Genomic DNA, 19,004 nt, shown 5'->3' on the forward strand with positions numbered 1-19,004 from the left:
CTGCTGTTGGGATGCCGCCCAAGCGCCAGCGTAAGCCGAAGCAGCCATTCGATCAAGGCGTTAACCCGTCCTCCCAGAAGCGTAGAGCGCCAGCAACTAGACAAAATCCTACCCATTTAACGCCTAAACGTGTCCGCCGTGAGGCGCTGCCGTCGCCTCCAGCGACTGCCCCCGCGCCGTCAAAGCCCGTTGTCCGAGCCTGAGCTGCAAGCCACCCAAACAGCTGCCTCCGCGCAAGCTGAAGATATCGTTGGCGAGGATGAGGATACTTTCGAGGATGGAGATGGCGATCCGCTGCCTGAGGATGAGGATGAGATCGCTGCTAAGGGCGCTGCCGGTAGTGTTGAGGATGAGGGAGAGCCAGCGTACCGACGTCAAGAAGGCACTCCATGGCTGCCTCGCTCATCGCAAGCGCTAGAGGATGAGGTTAATCCTGTACTGCGCGTTAGGTGGAGGGCTTGCCTTGGTGGTGATATGGAGAAACACTTTATTCCTGAAGCTGCCGATAGCGAGCACGGCGTACGGCTGTACTCGCTGCATTTCGACGACCTATGGCAGTGGGTAGATGACGTTGTTGCAGAATTACGGCCAAAAAGAGCGAAGATCTCATCTGTTTGCACTGTTGTTTACCCAGCTAAGCAGGCCAAACGCGAGCGCGCGATAAAGCGATTGCGGCGAGGTGTTGATGCAACGTGGAATAGCTTTCAGCGCCTTGTTGTAGAGGTTGATAACTATGTCAGCGAGCCAGTAAACGTCGATTTCGAGCTCATCTTGGCTGAAATTCCAGGGGAGCAGCAGCCGTTGCCAACGGTTGTCGACGGTCCTCGTCGACGCACCGCAACGGTGATTCAAGAGGAGGGGCTTGCTGGTGTAATAGCAGCTGAACAAGCAGGTAGCGGGCATGCTATTGCTATCCGGGATAGATGGCGCTGTACAGATACCCATTGCGAGAACTATCCTTATTGCTGCTGGATGGCGCCAACAGCGAGGCAGCCAGCGCGCTTCGAAGATCACCTCTTTGTCAACGGCAACATTATCTCCATGTGGGCAAGAGCAATTACAGCGAGAAGGGCAACGTACGATGAGCCATCTGATGATGTACGGCTTGCAATTTTGAGAGCAAAGGACCTGCGGGTGCATGAGAAAACGCGCAAGTTGCGGGCGGCTGGAGATGGCGACGATGATATCAAAAGCTTAACAAAACTGCTCATCGTTGGACAGCTTGAGCGGATGAACAGGCAACCTCAACAGGAGTCTAACTTGCAGGCAGCTGCACCAACGATAACAAGAGCTGAGGTATCTAGTGCATCTCAGTGGGCGCCTATCCGATATGATCATGAGCAGGAGATTAACGAGCATACTAGTAATTTCTTTAACTACCTTAAGTTAAAATTTCCTACAGTTGGAGAGGACATTAACGAGCTTTATAAGACTCTTGTTATTGACGGAGCTATGGATATCAACCTCTTGATGCAGCCATCTGGTGATATCTTGAAGTTGTGGACGCAGCATTTCAAGCAGCCTCCTGGCTGGTTTTTCACGCTACAAAACACTGCAAAAGAATGGCAAGCTGGGTACCAGGGTCTCACAGATCGTAACTGGAGACGAGTCGAACGTTGTAAGAAAAGAGAAGAGATTGCGCGCAAGAAATTGGTGGTTGAACCGTCTAGCAGTGTTGTGGAGGATGATGGCGAGAATGCTTGAAGCTTAGTGGCCTGAGCGTTTTTGGTGACAGCGGCCCGTGCCCGCTATAGTGTTGAGGTTTTTCAGGCGTTTCAAATGCGCTGCAACAATAGTCTATTTGGATAGCCCTATGTACAACACTACAACGTTATGCGATTATAACAGGTTAACTTCCTAAGATAGTTCTATATGTATAGAAATAGCTCTTATTTTTTTAGAATTATTAAATCGCTTTTGTGGGTTGCGCATTAAGGTGTAATCGTTCGCATTTGTATGGTATCATCTACCTATAGAAACGTACTGTGGCATCCATTTAAAAGCACAATTAATAGGGATAGCCACACCTATGGAACCAGCTTCTGCAGTTAATATTACAGCACACCAGCTGCGCTGCATACTCAAGAAAGACCCCAAAGTCAATGAAGTTCTCCGCTTGCGCTGAATTCCTTTTCATCCACCCCTTGAGCTGCTTAAAGCTCTTCTCGATGGGGTTGAAATCTGGTGAGTATGGCGGCAGATACTCAAGGAGTACTCCAGCACTTTGGCAAAGCACCCGTACACGCTCTGATCGATGGATGGAGGCGTTATCAAGCACGATTACTGAGGCTGGCCCTGGGTGAGGATTGCAGAACGGCAGCACTTGAAACTCTAAGAAGTCTTCTAGGATCTCAGATGTAATCGCGCCTTGAAAGATCTTATAGCTTATGTAGCCATCTATCGTCATGGCTGGCAGCAGCGACCACCGTTCTGATCGCCTGAAGCTGTGTGATAGCTCCACCGGCTCCCCGATTGGAGACCAGCCATACTTGCGGTCGCCCGTACGCTCATTGCAGGCGCTCTCGTCCAACGCAACGATCTGCTCCGCCTTATAGTGTTGCGCCATCCTGGCAAGATAGAGGCGGCGGAGTGGCTCACTCTGCTCCTTTGCCCGCTTTGTTGCAAGCTTGCGAGACCATCTCATCTTCTCTAGCTCTCGGTAAACGCTCGCAAGGCTTATCCTAACGTCGTACTCGTCGTACAAGAAGTCCCTCATCTCATCCATGTATGCGCCCGGTGAGCCATTGAGGTATGCCTGAAGGCCTTCGCGCTGAGCTTGCCGGAGTATAGATGGCCGCCCAAGTCGAACGCAGCGCGGCGGATAAGGCACGCCCCAAAACTCTAAGCTCAACCTCAGCTTTGCTACTGTGTTACGGCTCGCACCTGTAGCTCTAGAGATGGCTCGATCACTTTCGCAGGCAGCAATTCGGTCGAGGATAGCCTGGAGAACAGCGGGCTGCAAGCGGTGGCCGGTGCCTGGCATCGCGATGAGATGGGCTCGAGAAAATTGCAACACCAAAAACGCGAGTCAGTAGAGGCGATCGCAGCAAACAATGAACTTCAAATACGTTGTGGGTGTTAGAAAGCGTGGCTGCATCGATTTACTAACAAATTACTATAGGAGTTGATGTTCTTGGCCACCAAGCCAACCAGATCCAGGTGGCTCAAGGTATTTCGAGAAACACCCATAATTTTACGTTAGTCTGGCGCGTCGCCTCAGCCTCGTCTCACACAGCGAGAAAGGGGTTTACACGAGGAACTAAGAAAACTAGTTATTCTTAGTGTTTGAATCGTTCTTAGTATTTGAAATCGCTTTTAGCGATTTGAAAGAAAATCCTTGTATTGCCATGACCATGCGAAAATGCACCTGAATTGGCACCCACTTAACCAAGAAATCCCAATGCGATATCGTCCCGCCACGATAACCAAAACGCCGCGCTATGCACATAGACCCTAGACTCATAATCCCTTAATTCAAAGCTTAATCTTCTTGACGGGCTTTTGCTCAGAATCATCCTTCTTCCGCTTGAAAATGCTCTGACTCTTCATTTGTCCCAAGCCAGGCTTACCCGTCGGCGCAGCCTTTGTTTTGAGTCCAAAGCTCAACTTGGCGGGTGCCTTTGGTTCCTCGCCATCTTTCTTTTCTTCGTCTTGTTTCTGGCCATCAATAGGTGATTCTGTCTGTTTGTCGTCCGCTGATGTTTTGTCTGTTGGCGAAGATTCTTCGGCGGGTGGTGTGACTTGTTGTGTTGCTGGTTGCATCGACGCCTGGGCAGCTGCTCGCTTTGCTTCGATAGCCTTCTTGGCATCTGCTTCTTCTTGTGCACGCTTCGCCATTTTCTTCAGCATTTTGTCTTCACCTGCACCGCTGCGAGCCTCGGCGGCTTCGAGCTCAGCGATTTCGTTGCGCCGTGTTACGGCAGCAGCGGATGTGTCTCTCCAAGCGATCATCAGCCCGTCTTTTTCGTCTTCCTTGACGTTAACTATGCCCTCTCGCCCGAGATGTTTGGTGAATTCTGTGAGGGAGCTCCATTTTGTCGCATTCATGTGGACGTGCTCCTTATCCCGAATGTATTCGTTGTAGAACCGGTTAACGGAGATCCACTTCTCATTATGCGCCGTGCGAAGCAAGTTGACAAAGTCTCTTTGGAAATCATTGCTGAAGCCGTTGATGTACTTTTTGGGATCCTCGCCTACGACCTGAAGGTTGCGCACATGCGATTCTGAAGTAACATGGCATTTGAATCTGGAAGATATCGTCAGTAAAGCACGCCAGGAGATTCGCCGAAACGTGAGGTAGATAACTCACCCGTTGGCATCGCGACACTGCTTTTGACACGGCTCGCACCACCAGCGCAGCCGCTGCAGACCCTTTGACTTCATCTTGTTGGCGACCCATTTCGTGCTTCCGGCTTCCGCTTTGCCCATGTTGGATGTTGTGTATTGGCGAGAGCGTATGTGTATGCGTATATGTGTTGAATTCAGGGACGATCGTTATTACACAGGTTGCGTGAATCGTGGGGTCGTGGGTGAGGCTTGTGTCTGGGTAGTAGATGGGGATGCAGTTGGGATCACGAAACTCACAGGGCTGACTAAGTGTCGCCACCCGCGGGCGCTAGTACTAGGCGACTTTTTCCAGGGTCCTCTCACATGTGCATGACTCCACTTTGAGGGCTACGACTGGGTTGGGTAGTCTTGTGAGCCGATGAAGCTGTAATCGCGAACCTTGCGTTGTCTCTTAAATGTTAATGGTAATGTAATTTATTAGCGTCAACTCCCTATTGGTCACTCTTGACTGACTGGTCGCATCATTACCAACAAAGACGAATTTCGACGGAGACGACTTGACTGTATTATGATATCAGTACTTTAAGCACAGAGTATAACTATATAAAAAGCGCGTAGGATCTTGATTCGAAGAGTGATACCCCTATTATATCCCCTTCAAGCCCCCCGAGAACTTCGCTATCCTGGCCAGAGTAGGCCACGAACCACACATCTCAACACTTACAACACCCCCACACCTAAAACCCTCACCTAAAAACCCCACCAATCAACCCAACCTCAGCCTCCCATCCAAAACTCCCTCCCACTCCCTCTTCCCAAATCTCTCATACCCTTTACCCTCTCTCGGCAACCAATACACGACATCCCCCCCCACTCACCTTCCCCGGTTCCACCCCCTCCCTCTTCAACCTCCCCTTCACCATCTTCAACGTCCCTGTGACCTCCAACTCTCTCGTCAATCTCAAAAACAGCGGTACCGCATACCCCGGCAACACCTTTCTCGCATGCCTCGCCAGACCCTCAAAGTCAAACGTCGCCTCCGTAACGCCATCAGCCATGACGATTGATGCGGCGCCCGCGCGACCTTCGTAGCCTGGTATGCGCACGCCGTATACGTTTGTGGCGGCGATGTGGGTGAATTTCCCGAAAAGGTCGGATACTTCGGCTGTGGAGACGTTTTCGGATTTCCAGCGGAATGTGTCGCCCAGGCGGTCGACGAAGTAGATACGGCCGTCAGCGTCTTGGCGGAAGAGATCGCCAGACTGAATCCATCTGGTGGGTTGTGTGTGGTTAGTGTTCGTTGCATTGTTGGACGACTTCCTCACACATGCAATGGTTGAACTTACGTGTCACCTTTCTCGAATACGTCGTGGATTCTCCTGCTTTGTGTAGCATCGTCGTTTCTGTAGTATTGCGGTGCTATGGCTGCTATCATGGGTGTCACTTTATGTAAGACTTGGCCTGGCTCATTGATGCCACTGCGTATTGCAAACCCTCTTTGATCTCGCAGGATTTCCTCAGTGTCTACATCCATTTTGACTCTTGCTTCGAATTTGCTATATATGTGGTTCACAAGTAGACCGCGTAGACCGATACAGTTAGCGGTGAAAGGACCGGCGTTGGGATTTAGCATAGCCCCTAGTCCATCGGTAGAACCGTAGACCTCGTGGATGATTGGGATGTCGAATCGCTCACGGAATCGTTCCCAGACATCGGGACGCATGCCGTTGCCCCATGCTTTCTGGACCTTGTGTTGTCTTTCGTACGGGTTTGGCGGACTGTTTACTAGGTAGCGGCACATTTCGCCAACATATTGGATGATGTTGGCTTCAGAAGTCGCAACCTCAGGCCAGAAGGTCTTGTGTGAGAATTTCCTGCCGAGCACAATGGTACTGCCAGCGTGGATTGTGGGCGTTGTGCATAGTCCATGTGCAGAAGTGTGGTAGAGAGGCATACATGTATACATCCTGTCCCCTTGCTTGAGTTTGAGATACCTTTTGATCGAGTTTGCGGTTCCAAGTTCGCGTCCGGTGCTGACGACTACACACTTTGGGAGTCCGGTAGTTCCGGATGTGAATATGAGGCTACGGAGAGATTCCATGGTAATACCATCATGACGGGAGCTAGGTACTGGTGTTATATTGGAGAGCGAGGCTAGGAACTTCGGATTGTAGTAATGAATCGTAGTCCCTGTTAAGAATATGTTAGGTTCAGTCCAGGTCGGCGAGGTGAGGTTCGTGGAGTAAGCCCGAGCAGAAGGACCGACGCGGAATGATGATCTGTCATGTACGTCCTAAGATCATCATAACAACAAGTAGATAGAACAATAGCTCTTAGTGAAGTTCAATCCAATACAGGGTTACCTTTCGTACCTCTACTCGGTCGCCTATGGTAGTCATACCACCAGAGGAGACCTTGTTCTAACAGTCCCCATGTTTTCCAGCTCGGCACGGCACGGTTCGACATTGTCTTTGATATCGTCATCTGTAATCAGCAACCTAGTATTCGATATCTACCCGATGTGTTAGCACTCTTCTTTATCCAGCAAATCACAACGTACCCTGACTGAATGTAACAGCCCTTCGCCAGTTATATTACAGTTCAAAAAACTGGTCACCGCGCCAATCGCATCCAACGCAAACCAAAGCATCAAATACTCTGGGCTGTTACCTCCGTTAATCGCTACTACCTCATCTATCTGTATGTTCAGGTCGTCGATCAGCCAATTCGCAACGCGCGTGAACGCCGTGAAGAACTCCTTGTATGACCATGTCCTGCCTTCAAAGATGAGGAAGGCAGAGTCGGGCTGTTTGCGGACTTGGGCTTCAAAGAAGTGATACATGAGGATGCGCTTGCGCTCGACGCAATCATCAAAGAAGGCAGTGGAGTGTGATGTCCGCAAGGCGCGGATAGTGTTAAGGTCGTGGGCTATATGGTATTTGGCGTTGAGGTAGGCGGCGAGGGCGGCGGTACCGGCTACTTTGGCAATGATGGGTACTTGAGATTGTTAGGGGTTTTGGTTTGTTTACAACGTTTGAGAGCTTACACGCCATATTCTAGACTTGTTATTGCGCTTGCGCTATGATCGAGTATGCAAAAGGAAGGGGTCTTATGCTGTAGGCTCAACCCCAATCGACTCCTGAAACATGGCGGATGCTGCGAAACCTACGAAGACGGCCCATTGCCAACGGAAAGTTCCCCTCCGGATGACAAGGGCAGTCGCGCCGAGGTTTGTTGTTGGATGGTTGTCAGCAATTCCGGGTTCGTGCATAATCCGGGGTACATCCCCGCGTTACGTTAACCATGTCTAAGACTTATCTCCGACACATCCGTAGTAGTCATAATCATAGTACTCCGTGTTCTAATCGCCATATATATCAAACTAGATGTCTTCTTGCTGTATATGTTCATCAAAAACCCACATTAACTAGCACGCATGTCCTCCACTATGCCACTTGACCAGCAGCGCGCTCGCCACCCTCCATCTCTCTTTTTTCGTCATGTCCCAAATTTACATCAAGATCCAGTTTGCTCTCTCCAATGCGTCCCTTCAACAGCGCAAGCACATACATCCCATACATAACCTTACCTTTTTCCGCCCCACGCGCCGGACTGTTCTTTTTCGCTGCCCTTACCGGCTTCCCAATCCAAACATTGCCTAGTAAGACCGATGCGCCAAGTGACAAGCCCACAAAAGGCAGCACAGCAACGAACGACCACATGACGGCTTTGGCAGCAGCGTTCTGAATGTCTTGTTTGACCGCTTCAGGGAGCTTATCGAGGAGCTCAAGAGAAGGTATTCCGGTAGCAGGTAGAGCTGTCCCATATGTACGGGCATTGACCTGTGCGAGGAAAGTGGCGAGTTTGTTGGAAAATACAGAGCCCATCAGCGAGATACCGATTGTTTCTCCGAGCGGAATCATGAAGGATAGTAGTGATTGCATACTGGATATGCACGTGGACCAGATACCTGCCCCGTGGAGTACGACGGGCATGAAGCGAAGGCCTGTACCAGCCCCTGCCACGGCTAGGAAAATCTTGACCATTATCGTGTTGCGGATATAGACCGAGTATGTGAGCAAGGTGAGCCCCAGACATTCAACGATGGAACCCAGGAGTAGCGGCGAATAAGTCTGACGAGGCCATTTGTTGCAAAGAAGCGTCGCACTATGAACCCCCAAGCCGAGACCGGGAAGATAGAATAACAGCTGGACACCTGCTTTACTGGAAGAGTAGCCCTCTGCGAACTGCCAGTAATATGAGATGAAGTAGAACGCCGAGACTATAGATATGCCAGTGGAGAAGTTTATGATCATGAGTAGAATGGCGTCTGCCTTGCGAAAAAGTGTCGAGGGGATCATGGGCCGCTGTTGAGGGAAGAGCCGGGCTACAGCACGACCGGGTCCAAGAAGATATTCGTAAACGAAGAAGGATATGCAAAGTATCCCACCCACGACGAACGGTGCGACGACTTGGGCTGAGCTCCAGGCATATTGTGTTCCGCCCCATTGGATCGCGAGAATGATGCATCCTACCCCCAAGATGAACATGACCAGACCAGGCCAGTCGATTATGGCAAGTCCGGTAATATAGCCAAGGCGTCGTGATCCACCTGCTTCCGTGGCACTGCCTTGTACAAGCTCTTTTCGCATTACGAAGAAGATCACCAGCATGGCGAGGATCGATACACCAATTGGGAGGATGAAAATGTAATGCCAACTTGCATCAACAAGTCGGCCACCGATGACAGGACCGATAGAATAACTTAGAGGCTATTAGTATGGTATACACACTCAAGCCCATGGAGGAATATATTGCTTACCTCACGCCACTGATGAGTGACAAGAGTGAGTTATTCCATGCATTCTCCGCTAGTGTCGCTCCATCAGAGAGTATGATACGGCTAAGACTCATGATACCCGCAGCACCCAAACCCTGTAGTGCCCGACCCAAGAGCAGCATGCTCCAAGATTGAGCAGCAGCACATAGCACACTGCCTATCATGATCCAAAACATCTCGAATTGGAGTGCGAAGTGGCGACCGTAGATGTCGGCCAGCTGCCCGGACGCTGGGACAAATGTGGTAAACGTCAAGGTGTAAGCTGCCACTATCCAGTTGAAACTTTCAGATAGGCGATCTTGGGAACTGTCAGTATTTTGTGGTACGAGTATAGAAAGGGGACCTACTAAAATGTGAAGATAGAAGTGGTATCGCAGGAGCCACAATAGTGACGTCCATAGCAGCCAGAAAATTGGGTAGCAAAAGTCCAAGGATCAACTTCCATTGTCGAATCTTTCTCCGACGGATTTCTGCTTTCTGTTGTGCTGCTTCTTCGGGAGTGAGATAGTTGATATGACTTCCTGGTACTGCAGCTTCTGAGCCTGCGTGTTCATTACGGTTTAATGTTCTCTGGCTTTTGTTGTATGTGTGTTTCTCGGGTACTAGATGGGAGTCATCTGTCGTGGGAATGGCCTTGCGAGCCTGGCATTCTCTGAGCTTTCTACGTATGAATTGGAACAGGAAGATTGCCATGATTGACAAGCAGCAAGATAGGAAAGAAGAACTGAAGTAGAAGATGAAACGATAGGGATCTCTAACTAATCCTTATAAACGCTGAAGACTTATATCCTGCCTCAAGCTTATGGTTGCGCACAGCAAGCCCAAATAGGACTGGGCCATGAATGTCCACCATTGTGGCTTTGTACGCAGTATCGGAGTTTCATTCAGCCACGTTAGGCAATCTTTTTCTTATCCTGATATGCGATTCGATCGCTACAGACAACGAGAGAAAAGCTGTTTGCCGTTGAGGAGCGCATGCATAGGGCTGCGACTAGGCCAAGTTGGGCGAGCATTGCGGACCAATCGCAACTCCGCAACTTTGGACCGGTGCATAAGGCCAAATAAGGCCACAGCGAGGAGCGTTGCGATTGGCACGAAGCCCAGTCCGACGGCTGACTATGCACGTTGGATGAGACGGCTGCCACTTGCCCACTTAATTTTCAGGCATCCTGCAGAAGGAGCTGAAAAGGGGCCAAGCAAGACCAAGCTTTTTGTAGCAAAAGGTGGACTAGAATTTTGTATAACTCTCGGTTGCTGCACCCGGATGCTGTGCACGTGGTCCTATTAATGCGCTTGGTGTACGCCCGCGATTGTTAATAAGCGTGTCAAGCAACCGCGATATCAGTAGAAGAGCATGCTGTTTATTCAGATAGGGCATACTAGTTATGCCAGTGATTTACGGGCTAGGAGACGCTGGTATTCCATGTTTAGTTCAACTCAAGAAGCATAGAAATACATTGCTGGGATATGCAAATGTTTTCGTTGATTGTCAGGGCTGAGCTCACATGGTGACATGGCCGCCCTAAACTCAGTTATGACGTACCCCACGCGACGCGGAAACGCTCATCTTCTCGGGCTACATTCCTGTGCCAGTGCACGCAAACTTCGCACACCCAGTCATGAAGGCCATAATAGCCGTCCCCGCGACCGCTGCGCTAGTATACCGGGCATATTCGCGCAAATCACTCACGCCCGTCGGTATTCTCACATCTATCGCAACAGCAATTGCACATGCGGTGCATCCTTGGAGTGTGTTCTTCGCGCTGCTTGCCGTCTTCTTTCTGTCTGGGAGCACCGTGACGAAAGTATGTTTGGTATCAGATGTTTCTCTGCCATGGCTGACATGATGTAGGTCAAACACGAAATCAAAGCAAAGCTTACGCAGTCTGCGATAGGCGCCAGCGGTGGTGAGGGGACGCGGAACCATGTTCAAGTCCTCGCGAACTCTGGTATAGCTTCGGTGCTAATACTGCTACACCTTTGGCAACTGCGAAAAGAAGGGAGATATGATGACAAACATCTATGTTGGAACAGAGGCAGCGATGCGCTGGTCGTCGGTATTGTTGCGTAAGCCAACCGGCCTTCCTCGTACTGTCGTATAGCACTGACATGCTATAGCAACTATGCTGCTGTCGCTGCAGACACCTTCTCCTCGGAACTCGGTATTCTGTCCAAGACGAAACCCCGTCTCATAACAGCTCCATGGCGCGTGGTCCCCCCGGGCACAAATGGAGGGGTAACGGCGACTGGGCTTGGTGCAGGCTTACTCGGATCATTCATACTGTCAGCCACGTCCACGCTGCTCGTACCATTTTGCAAAGATTGGACCTTGACTTCGAAGGTTAACTACACCCTCGCTCTTACAATTGCCGGCTTCTGCGGAACACTCCTGGACTCTCTTCTGGGCGCACTCTTTCAGGCCAGCGTGGTAGACGTTCACTCGGGAAAGATTGTAGAAGGCGAGGGAGGCAGGAGAGTTCTTGTACACAGCAGCAACCCAGTGCATGTCTCTAAAACAGCTCAGGTGCGCAGTAAGATTAGTAGTCGGGCAGAAGGTAAAGACGGTATTCCGAAAACAAGTGGGATAGATACAGCAACTTCACTCAAAGCTTCAGAGACGATGATGAAGGCGGGGGCAAGTGGGAATGCGGTCGCTGATGCTCAACATGAGAGCAGAAAGATCGAGGTTGGAAGTGATTTGTTGGATAATAACGCCGTCAATGTCCTCATGGCGGGCTTGGTAAGTATGGGTGCAATGGTGACGGCTTGTTTTGTGTGGGACCTGCCATTGAGCAGCATGGTTGGAATGTAGGCATGCACATCTAAATAGAAAGCACTGCAACTTGGGTAATACCAACCAGTGAGGAATTTCAAATTCCATGTTGCGACCAGCTCTGGTGTATGCGGACCTTGTGCCAAGACGCTAGTGGGGCGCGTCACTCAGGTAGCCTGGAGCTTCATCGATAGCAACAGTTGGACATGCCGCCTTCCAACACCACCAAGCAACTCCCATCACTCTCCCAGTTGGCCGAATCGGACACGTGAATCAACGGAGCTGACTTTAGCGATCAACTTTACAACCTCCGAGTAGTCAATCCGCACCTCGAATCAAAATGGTAGGCTCTCCTCTCAAGCTGTACATGGGTGAATAGCGAACTCACACTGTCCAAGTCTCTCCGCTTCGTACCCAACAAAGCGCACCCGACGCAGACGACACTCGAGACGTCAGCGCCTTCAGCCCCCGGTGTCCATGATACTCTGCGATCCCGCCTCGCTCAGACTTGCACAGCACCCACGGCCACGTCATCATCAACAGCGCCTGTGGTTCTTCAGTCGGCTCACCCGCTCGAGGCCCGCCTCGTCCAATGGCGTGACACTCAGGACCGTCTGAAGATGGAGATGCTGAGGCGGCAGTTTGGAATTGCAGAGCCGGTGCGTAGGGGTATGGAGCTCAAGATTGCTGAAGCGGGCGAATGGAGGCCAGCAGCGCTGGGTGGCAGCAGTGGTCTTCACCGAGACATTCTGCAGGGACGGGACTGCGAGATTGGTTGGGAGGACGTCTTCACCGGTAACGAGCTGAGGCAGGTGCCGGACTTCCACACTGAGATGGAGAACAAGATGAAGATGAACTGGTAGAGGCTTGTTTACAAGGCCTGTTCGCTAGACGAATGGGTATGCATCAGCATGTGGCACAGTTGGTCTACAAGTAGCTCGATGCAAGCTCTAAGCAGATGATATGGACGGACAATAGTGGGTCAGAATCAAGATTGAGGAATGAATTGATGATGCACTCTCTTTGGGACCTTACAGACATGCTCGACCAGGGTGTGTTGCACCGTCGTGTGCATGTGACATGTTGCGTGGCTCTCACTCTTCTGGCGGCTGACGACTGGATAGGGCTCGCACTCGGAGTAAGATCCGAGAAGACTGGCACCTGGCACCTGCACTATGATTTCCATGGGCGTGGCTGGTGGCACACATGTTATCAAGTCACTCTACCAGGCTCGGCCAATTACGGGCGTGGGGGAATGGGATGCAGGGGCACACGCTTAAACTTGACCCAAACCTGGCGCGTTGCGGGTCTCGCGAGGCCTGTCAGCTCTAGAGTGTGGCTAAGTAGAGCAGCAGAGACGGATTCTTCGTCAACAGACGTGAGCTAGCAAAGCTTGGGGACTCGCTGCATAGCATCTGGTCTTGTCGGCTGCGTAGTGGGCTCTTAGTGGAGACGACGGATCATTGTTGCCGCATTCGCGAATGGTGCATGTGGATGTGAATGGATGGTGGATGGTGGATTGCGGAGAAGGGGAGAACGAGGCGTGCGGCAACGGCAACACCTCCCAATCGTGCACGGCCGGCCGACCTTCTCATCACCCACGCTTGAGCGCCCGAGACAAACTCAGAAGCCCAAGACACTATTTTTGCTGTTTCCCAAGCCTCTTCGCGACGTCAACGACTGACGTGCCATCTCTTCCCAGTCTGCGCCTTTGTCATTCATTCGTTTCGTCCTTCGCACAAGCCTCTTTGGCCGCTTTGCATCGCGACTGACTGAAGCCGGCCAACCATGGCGTCTACAGCGGATCAGCACCCCACGGCAACACAGAGTACTCCACAACCAGCCGCCTCGTCGTCGCGACCCCAGAGCAGCAACGATGCCCTATCGTCGAGCCCCGTAGAGATGAGGACTCTCCATGCTTCAGGCGCAGGGGCAGCAGCGCCCGCAAACACGGCCACCCATGCCGCCGACGGTCCTTCTCAAGCTGCGATAGCGACACCCGCACCGCCAACTGCTGAGGCCAGCGCCCTGGAGAATGCGCCTGCTGCTCCCTCGTCGTCTGCGAAGCCTGCGCCCCCTACTGCCTTGAATCGCGCAGAGACCGAGGCCATTGGTCCCTCCACAGACACACCAGCCGCAAATCCCGACAACACAAACGGACCGGTGCTGGTCATTATGCTGCTCCTCACTAACGGCGCGAGACATCCGTACAAGATTGAAGAAAAGTACCTCAAGAAGCGCAACATCAGTGTCGAGAACATGGACCCCTACAACATTAGTGTCTACACGCTCAAGGAGCTGATATGGCGAGACTGGCGAGAAGGTAGGCATTGCATGATTTCTGAGACAGCATACCTTGTGTTGCATTACACAGACATCATATTATCCACGCTTCATTTCACCTCCCGACTTCACCCAATACAAGGCTAATTCCATCACACAGAATGGGAGGCCCGACCCGTTTCCCCAGGCTCAATACGATTAATTCATTTCGGTCGAATGCTGGACGACAAATCTCCCATCAAAGGTAAGCACCTCACCTACCAACCAAGTCAAAGCCTCTTGGCGCGCCTTCTTCCATTGTACGGCGCAGTCACTCAATCAAGGCCATGCGCCGAGACGCGCAGCGTTGCATGAACAAATACATCAGTCTGCCTCGCACATGTGCTGACCGTGCCTAGACTGCCGTTTCCAAACAGACACTCCAAACGTGGTTCACATGACGGTCAAGCCGCAAGAAGTGGTCGAGGATGAAGAAAATGCCAAGACTGGCAAGGCCGGGAGCCGGAGAGAGAACGACGACGAACCCACAGCTGGCTGCCGCTGCGTCATCTTATAGACGTGACCCCTGTTTGCGCAAACAATTCGACCGGCTTGTCATCTTCTGACGACACTCTGGACAGTCGTCGAGTACGTACTGCGAGTACTGCACAAGTCTAGACGGAGCCTAATGGACCATTACCGCGTCGACAGCACTTCTTGTGTATTTCCTGGTCATCATAATCAGCCGTTAGGAGCGGCCGGAGAGCGGCGTTCAGGAGCGGAATCGGCATTTCTCTCACTCCACGCATTCTTTTCTTCCTCCGCTCGTGTGCATATGAGAGTTTTAGCAGTCTCGTAGCATGTTCCTTTTATCAGTTATTGTACAAGTACGTACGCTTTCCGTGGCGCAACATACTACTAAGCATGGGAGATTCACGGGTATAGACGGTTTCTGAATAATTAAATACTTGGTCTTGTCATGTCTCGCAATGTGAATATAAGACTACAGTCAAGTGTTTGTCATGGTGGAGTATGACTTGGGAGCTTAGGCGCGTGGACGTGATCCCGAGGTACGTTTCTATGCCGTCATCGCTTAAGCTTCCCCCAAGCTCCGATCCGTCTTCCTGTCTGGGTAAGTGGTACCACCCGCATCACTTCGCACCCAACCCACACGACAAGCCATTGCGAATTGTCCAGAATGGTACTCGAAGATGTCGAGAATACGGCGCCAGAGAGCTTCGGAGATGACCCACAACCCTCCTTAAATGACGCATATTCATCAACGCCCACTTCCAGACCCAACGGCCACCGCTTCGATGCGAGCACCCTCCCACGGCCGCTGCCAGTTATAGGCTCCTTTATGGGTTTTTCCAGTGCCGCAGTGCGCTTCAAAACCGAAACAACACTCAAATTCGCCGAGCAGAAGGTGGGACGTCAATTGAACCCAGAAGAAGCGCAGGCGCTCGCATTCCACATTTACAAACTCGAGCAAACAAAAAGCTATTTCGCCGCTACTGGTGCTATGGCCGGGACATGGCAGTGGTACCGGACCTGGGACAAGATGAAGTATCCCTTCTATCAGCCGAAAGTGGAGGATATTGACAAGAACAAGTTTGGTCCCTTCACTGGCGTACGGGCGCAATTTGCGCGACACGCATGGCGATGGGCACTATACGTAGTCGTCGCAGGACAAATGGGTAGCATTATTGGCCAGCTCATCGCGCAACCGCTTGCTGCCGTCAATACATCTAATGACCCCAAATTGGTCCAGTTCGGCGTCGAGTTAAAGGCCTCATCACATGCTGATCGAAAGAAGAATGAACAAATGGGACGTGAGATTGGGGACAAGCGAAGACAGTTTGAAGAGCAAGTCAAGAATCGTTCCGGTGGTGGTCCGTCGCCGCAACCAAGTTGGGGCAAGCATCCCAAAGCTCAGAATGATGATGACATGAGTCCGACTGCTGGCAACGAAAGCTGGGGGTCTGACGCAGACAGTTGGGAGTCTTTCTCGGAGGAAAAGCCGCAACCAAAACCGCGAACACAAGGACCGCCACCACCAAGCCAAGCCTGGAACCGTCAACCACCCTCACAACGTCAACCAGAGTCTTCATCATCTCTGCCTTTTGACGATGACTCTCCCACTGGTGGCCTCTTCCAGGATGAAGTCAATAACCCTAAACCAGAGTCTCAAGCGCAATCAGGGTCATCATGGGATCGCCTAAGGCGTGGTGATGCGCCAGTACCGCTCCAGACTCCTCGTCGTCAACCTTATCCATCAAGGGCAGTGCCTGAACGCAAGGAGCAACGAGAGGGGTCTACATTGGGAGACTCGTTTTCTTTTGTAGAGGGTGATGAAGAAAGGAGCAGGGAGCGGGAGCGCGCACAGCAAGAGTTTGACGCTAGGATAGAGAAGGAGCGACAAGGGCGCGACTTTAATAGCGACGAGGGGAAGAAGTGGTAAAGAAAGATATTGATGAAGGCAAATTCCAAAAAATGCTAGTAAAAGGGTCGTCCCGCACGTGATCATTCTCGAGCTCCATCGTACATAGTCTAGTGAGTCCGTTATTGTGAGTCCGTGAGGCATTTGCTCGTAACGAACTATACTTACGAGTGGGCTGACAATTGGACCAATCATCATGCACATGTGTTTTAGTCCGGCAGTCAATGATGTATACTAGTACAATGTCACCATACCGTTCCATGGTACACTGTCGCCAGGGGCCTTGAGCGAGCTCTTCTCAAAATATCTTCGTTAGGCGAGGCAGTACCATGGATCTTGACAGGCTCTTGTGTATACAAAATCAGTCTTCCTACCTCCTCATTCTCACTTTCTCACTTACACTCACGCTCACCGGCTCTGGACCCTGACAATTCACGAGCCCGCTTCGACCTACCCTCGCGTCCGCTTCCTATTCGCCACTAAATGGTGAATTTACCTGTGTGCAAACGCGCCAAAATAATCTTCCGTGTAAATTAAATGTCAGAGTATGCTCCCCCCTCCAGCTAACCTCTTGTTACTCAACCCACCGCTTGTCGCCGATGTTTGCGACTCGAACCTTGCCCACGCCAGCCGACCTTGCACTTGCACGACAGTTCTATTACTGGTGCCACTGATACAGAGCTAACTTGTGTTGCATCAGATATTCAAATAGGCGGGACCGACAACTAGATTTCAGGAGCTTTAACCTCATCAGCCTTCACCTCTTGAGCCGTCAGCTCTCGAGGACACACCCACGGCACCATTCCACAACGAAGTCCTCTTCTTCTTTCTTGGAAATAACTTCACCCGAGGCCCCAGAGGACACAATATTCCCCTCGCACCAAACCATGGATTGCAACGCCACCCCCAACTACTTCCCGAAATTCCTCACCCTCCCTCTCGAAATCCGCGAGCTCATCTACAGCTTTGCCCTCCGCGCCGATAGACCAATCGCGCCACTCCTCTGCCATACCTCCAACGGCAATCATGTAAAGTTTCACCATAACGACCCTCTGCCCGCTAATCATGGCTCTATCGGCGCCCTCTTCGGCGTCACACGCGCCAGTAAGAAACTGCGTGCCGAATCCTTCGACATCTTCTACACCGCAAATACCTTTTTCGTCGATAGGGAAACCATGACGTATTTCTCGCGGCTGGAATATCTGGGGCGGTTCCACTTGGTGAGGCATGTGCAGTTCAATATGGACCGCTTGAAGGTACATAGGGTTCCGGGGATGCTGAGGTGCATGAATACGTTTCTCAAAGAAGCAGATGTGTATGAAAGGCAGTTGGGAGAGGGCAGACATGTGGGGGAGTCTGCAGAGACCTTGAGGGCGCATCCGCAGTGGAAGTTTTGTGGAGTGGCGCGTTTGAATCCGCTTATCACGTTGAGGAAGTTGGCCGAGTTGAGAGAGGAGAATACGACTACGACTACGGCTTCGACGACCACAACTCCAAACCTCCGAGTCGTCCTTCCGCTGCCCTCCTCCGCCCTGAAGACCCACCCAAACCTAACCTACTTCCCCCTCATCCTCTCCAGCCTCGGAATCTCCCTCCACACAGTCTCTAACCCCTCTCTCCCCGACCCTAAGCCTACCCCCTTCTACGCAACCTACATGCACAATCCCCCTTGCCCCATCCACACCTATACCTGGCACCAGTTCTACCAAAAGAAGGATTTCGCCCCATCGACAATACCGTACGTCAGCCCATTAGGTCCAGACGGCCAGACAGTCGCGTATAGGAGTGCGTTGGCGTTGAATCCGCAGCTCGAGCAGGAGAGTAGACCCAGAAAGTGTATTTTCAGCAGGTCGAGGTGTGGAGGGGGCTTGTTGGAATGGGTGGACGTATGGACGGAGGGTGGGGGTATTATGGGGGATGCGTGGTTTTGAGGCTACTACGCGACATGGCGTTATGAATGGCGGTATATTTGAGCTCTTGAGCATGAGCCTGAGGGTATGGTGGGTGGATGCGCTTTCGAATTACCAGTCGGCATACGATAATGGATACGGCGGATGAACACGAGAGCTACTGAGCTCACAGACAGCTCTCTTCTTCTTTCTTTCTTCTTTTCTTGCTTTCTTTCCCTTCCCCCCCGACGAAATGAAACGCTCACACTGGCTGTTACTGCTGAGTTTAGCCATGGACATCACGAAGTAGATGTGGAGGCTTTCCCTGTTTCTTCTCCTAAAAAGACATGTATATTAGTACTGCGTCGAGTTACGGACCTTTCTTACGATTCCCGCGATAAGGGGACGGGTATGACTAAGGATTGAGCAGTTGATTTCTTGAATAAATGAATGGTGGAATTTGGTTGATGTACATGTCAGTCCTTGAGGATGTGAGTGTGGTCGAAACAAACA

General features: G+C 51.4%; 11 protein-coding genes across 11 annotated transcripts; 5 read left to right on the top strand and 6 right to left on the bottom strand.

Moving 5' to 3' along the window:
• Positions 1-11: 11 nt before the first annotated feature.
• On the top strand, positions 12-1,704 carry PtrM4_007650 (uncharacterized protein; the record flags this gene model as incomplete). The annotated part of the gene is made up of 2 exons (XM_066102849.1): positions 12-131; positions 163-1,704. 2 exons carry the CDS (start codon positions 12-14, stop codon positions 1,702-1,704), a joined length of 1,662 nt encoding a protein of 553 aa, XP_065965051.1.
• A 304-nt stretch (positions 1,705-2,008) lies between these two features.
• On the bottom strand, positions 2,009-2,983 carry PtrM4_007660 (DDE-3 multi-domain protein; the record flags this gene model as incomplete). The annotated part of the gene is made up of 1 exon (XM_066102850.1): positions 2,009-2,983. One exon carries the CDS (start codon positions 2,981-2,983, stop codon positions 2,009-2,011), a length of 975 nt encoding a protein of 324 aa, XP_065965052.1.
• Positions 2,984-3,474: 491 nt separating this feature from the next.
• PtrM4_007670 (Kin17-mid multi-domain protein) lies at positions 3,475-4,428 on the bottom strand (the record flags this gene model as incomplete). Its single annotated transcript, XM_001930754.2, has 2 exons — positions 3,475-4,246; positions 4,310-4,428. The coding sequence occupies 2 exons, from the start codon at positions 4,426-4,428 to the stop codon at positions 3,475-3,477; spliced, it is 891 nt and encodes a 296-aa protein (XP_001930789.1).
• A 775-nt stretch (positions 4,429-5,203) lies between these two features.
• PtrM4_007680 (CaiC, Acyl-CoA synthetase (AMP-forming)-AMP-acid ligase II) lies at positions 5,204-6,388 on the bottom strand (the record flags this gene model as incomplete). The annotated part of the gene is made up of 3 exons (XM_066102851.1): positions 5,204-5,210; positions 5,272-5,559; positions 5,634-6,388. The coding sequence occupies 3 exons, from the start codon at positions 6,386-6,388 to the stop codon at positions 5,204-5,206; spliced, it is 1,050 nt and encodes a 349-aa protein (XP_065965053.1).
• Positions 6,389-6,682: 294 nt separating this feature from the next.
• PtrM4_007690 (ProP, Permease major facilitator superfamily) lies at positions 6,683-9,820 on the bottom strand (the record flags this gene model as incomplete). The annotated part of the gene is made up of 5 exons (XM_066102852.1): positions 6,683-6,799; positions 6,848-7,284; positions 7,877-9,051; positions 9,110-9,425; positions 9,475-9,820. 5 exons carry the CDS (start codon positions 9,818-9,820, stop codon positions 6,683-6,685), a joined length of 2,391 nt encoding a protein of 796 aa, XP_065965054.1.
• A 926-nt stretch (positions 9,821-10,746) lies between these two features.
• On the top strand, positions 10,747-11,939 carry PtrM4_007700 (membrane protein; the record flags this gene model as incomplete). Its single annotated transcript, XM_001930757.2, has 3 exons — positions 10,747-10,932; positions 10,980-11,194; positions 11,246-11,939. 3 exons carry the CDS (start codon positions 10,747-10,749, stop codon positions 11,937-11,939), a joined length of 1,095 nt encoding a protein of 364 aa, XP_001930792.1.
• Positions 11,940-12,240: 301 nt separating this feature from the next.
• On the top strand, positions 12,241-12,763 carry PtrM4_007710 (putative proteasome maturation factor protein; the record flags this gene model as incomplete). Its single annotated transcript, XM_001930758.2, has 2 exons — positions 12,241-12,243; positions 12,299-12,763. 2 exons carry the CDS (start codon positions 12,241-12,243, stop codon positions 12,761-12,763), a joined length of 468 nt encoding a protein of 155 aa, XP_001930793.1.
• Positions 12,764-13,688: 925 nt separating this feature from the next.
• Positions 13,689-14,739, top strand: PtrM4_007720 (putative Ubiquitin protein; the record flags this gene model as incomplete). Its single annotated transcript, XM_001930759.1, has 3 exons — positions 13,689-14,223; positions 14,344-14,427; positions 14,582-14,739. The coding sequence occupies 3 exons, from the start codon at positions 13,689-13,691 to the stop codon at positions 14,737-14,739; spliced, it is 777 nt and encodes a 258-aa protein (XP_001930794.1).
• A 97-nt stretch (positions 14,740-14,836) lies between these two features.
• PtrM4_007730 (uncharacterized protein) lies at positions 14,837-14,953 on the bottom strand (the record flags this gene model as incomplete). Its single annotated transcript, XM_066102853.1, has 1 exon — positions 14,837-14,953. The coding sequence occupies one exon, from the start codon at positions 14,951-14,953 to the stop codon at positions 14,837-14,839; it is 117 nt and encodes a 38-aa protein (XP_065965055.1).
• Positions 14,954-15,360: 407 nt separating this feature from the next.
• On the top strand, positions 15,361-16,623 carry PtrM4_007740 (AF-4 domain containing protein; the record flags this gene model as incomplete). Its single annotated transcript, XM_001930760.1, has 1 exon — positions 15,361-16,623. The coding sequence occupies one exon, from the start codon at positions 15,361-15,363 to the stop codon at positions 16,621-16,623; it is 1,263 nt and encodes a 420-aa protein (XP_001930795.1).
• An 821-nt stretch (positions 16,624-17,444) lies between these two features.
• Positions 17,445-17,948, bottom strand: PtrM4_007750 (uncharacterized protein; the record flags this gene model as incomplete). Its single annotated transcript, XM_066102854.1, has 1 exon — positions 17,445-17,948. The coding sequence occupies one exon, from the start codon at positions 17,946-17,948 to the stop codon at positions 17,445-17,447; it is 504 nt and encodes a 167-aa protein (XP_065965056.1).
• Between the last annotated feature and the right edge of the window lie 1,056 nt (positions 17,949-19,004).

This window comes from Pyrenophora tritici-repentis, chromosome 1 (assembly GCF_003171515.1).
Source record: "Pyrenophora tritici-repentis strain M4 chromosome 1, whole genome shotgun sequence".
Lineage (NCBI taxonomy): Eukaryota > Fungi > Ascomycota > Dothideomycetes > Pleosporales > Pleosporaceae > Pyrenophora > Pyrenophora tritici-repentis.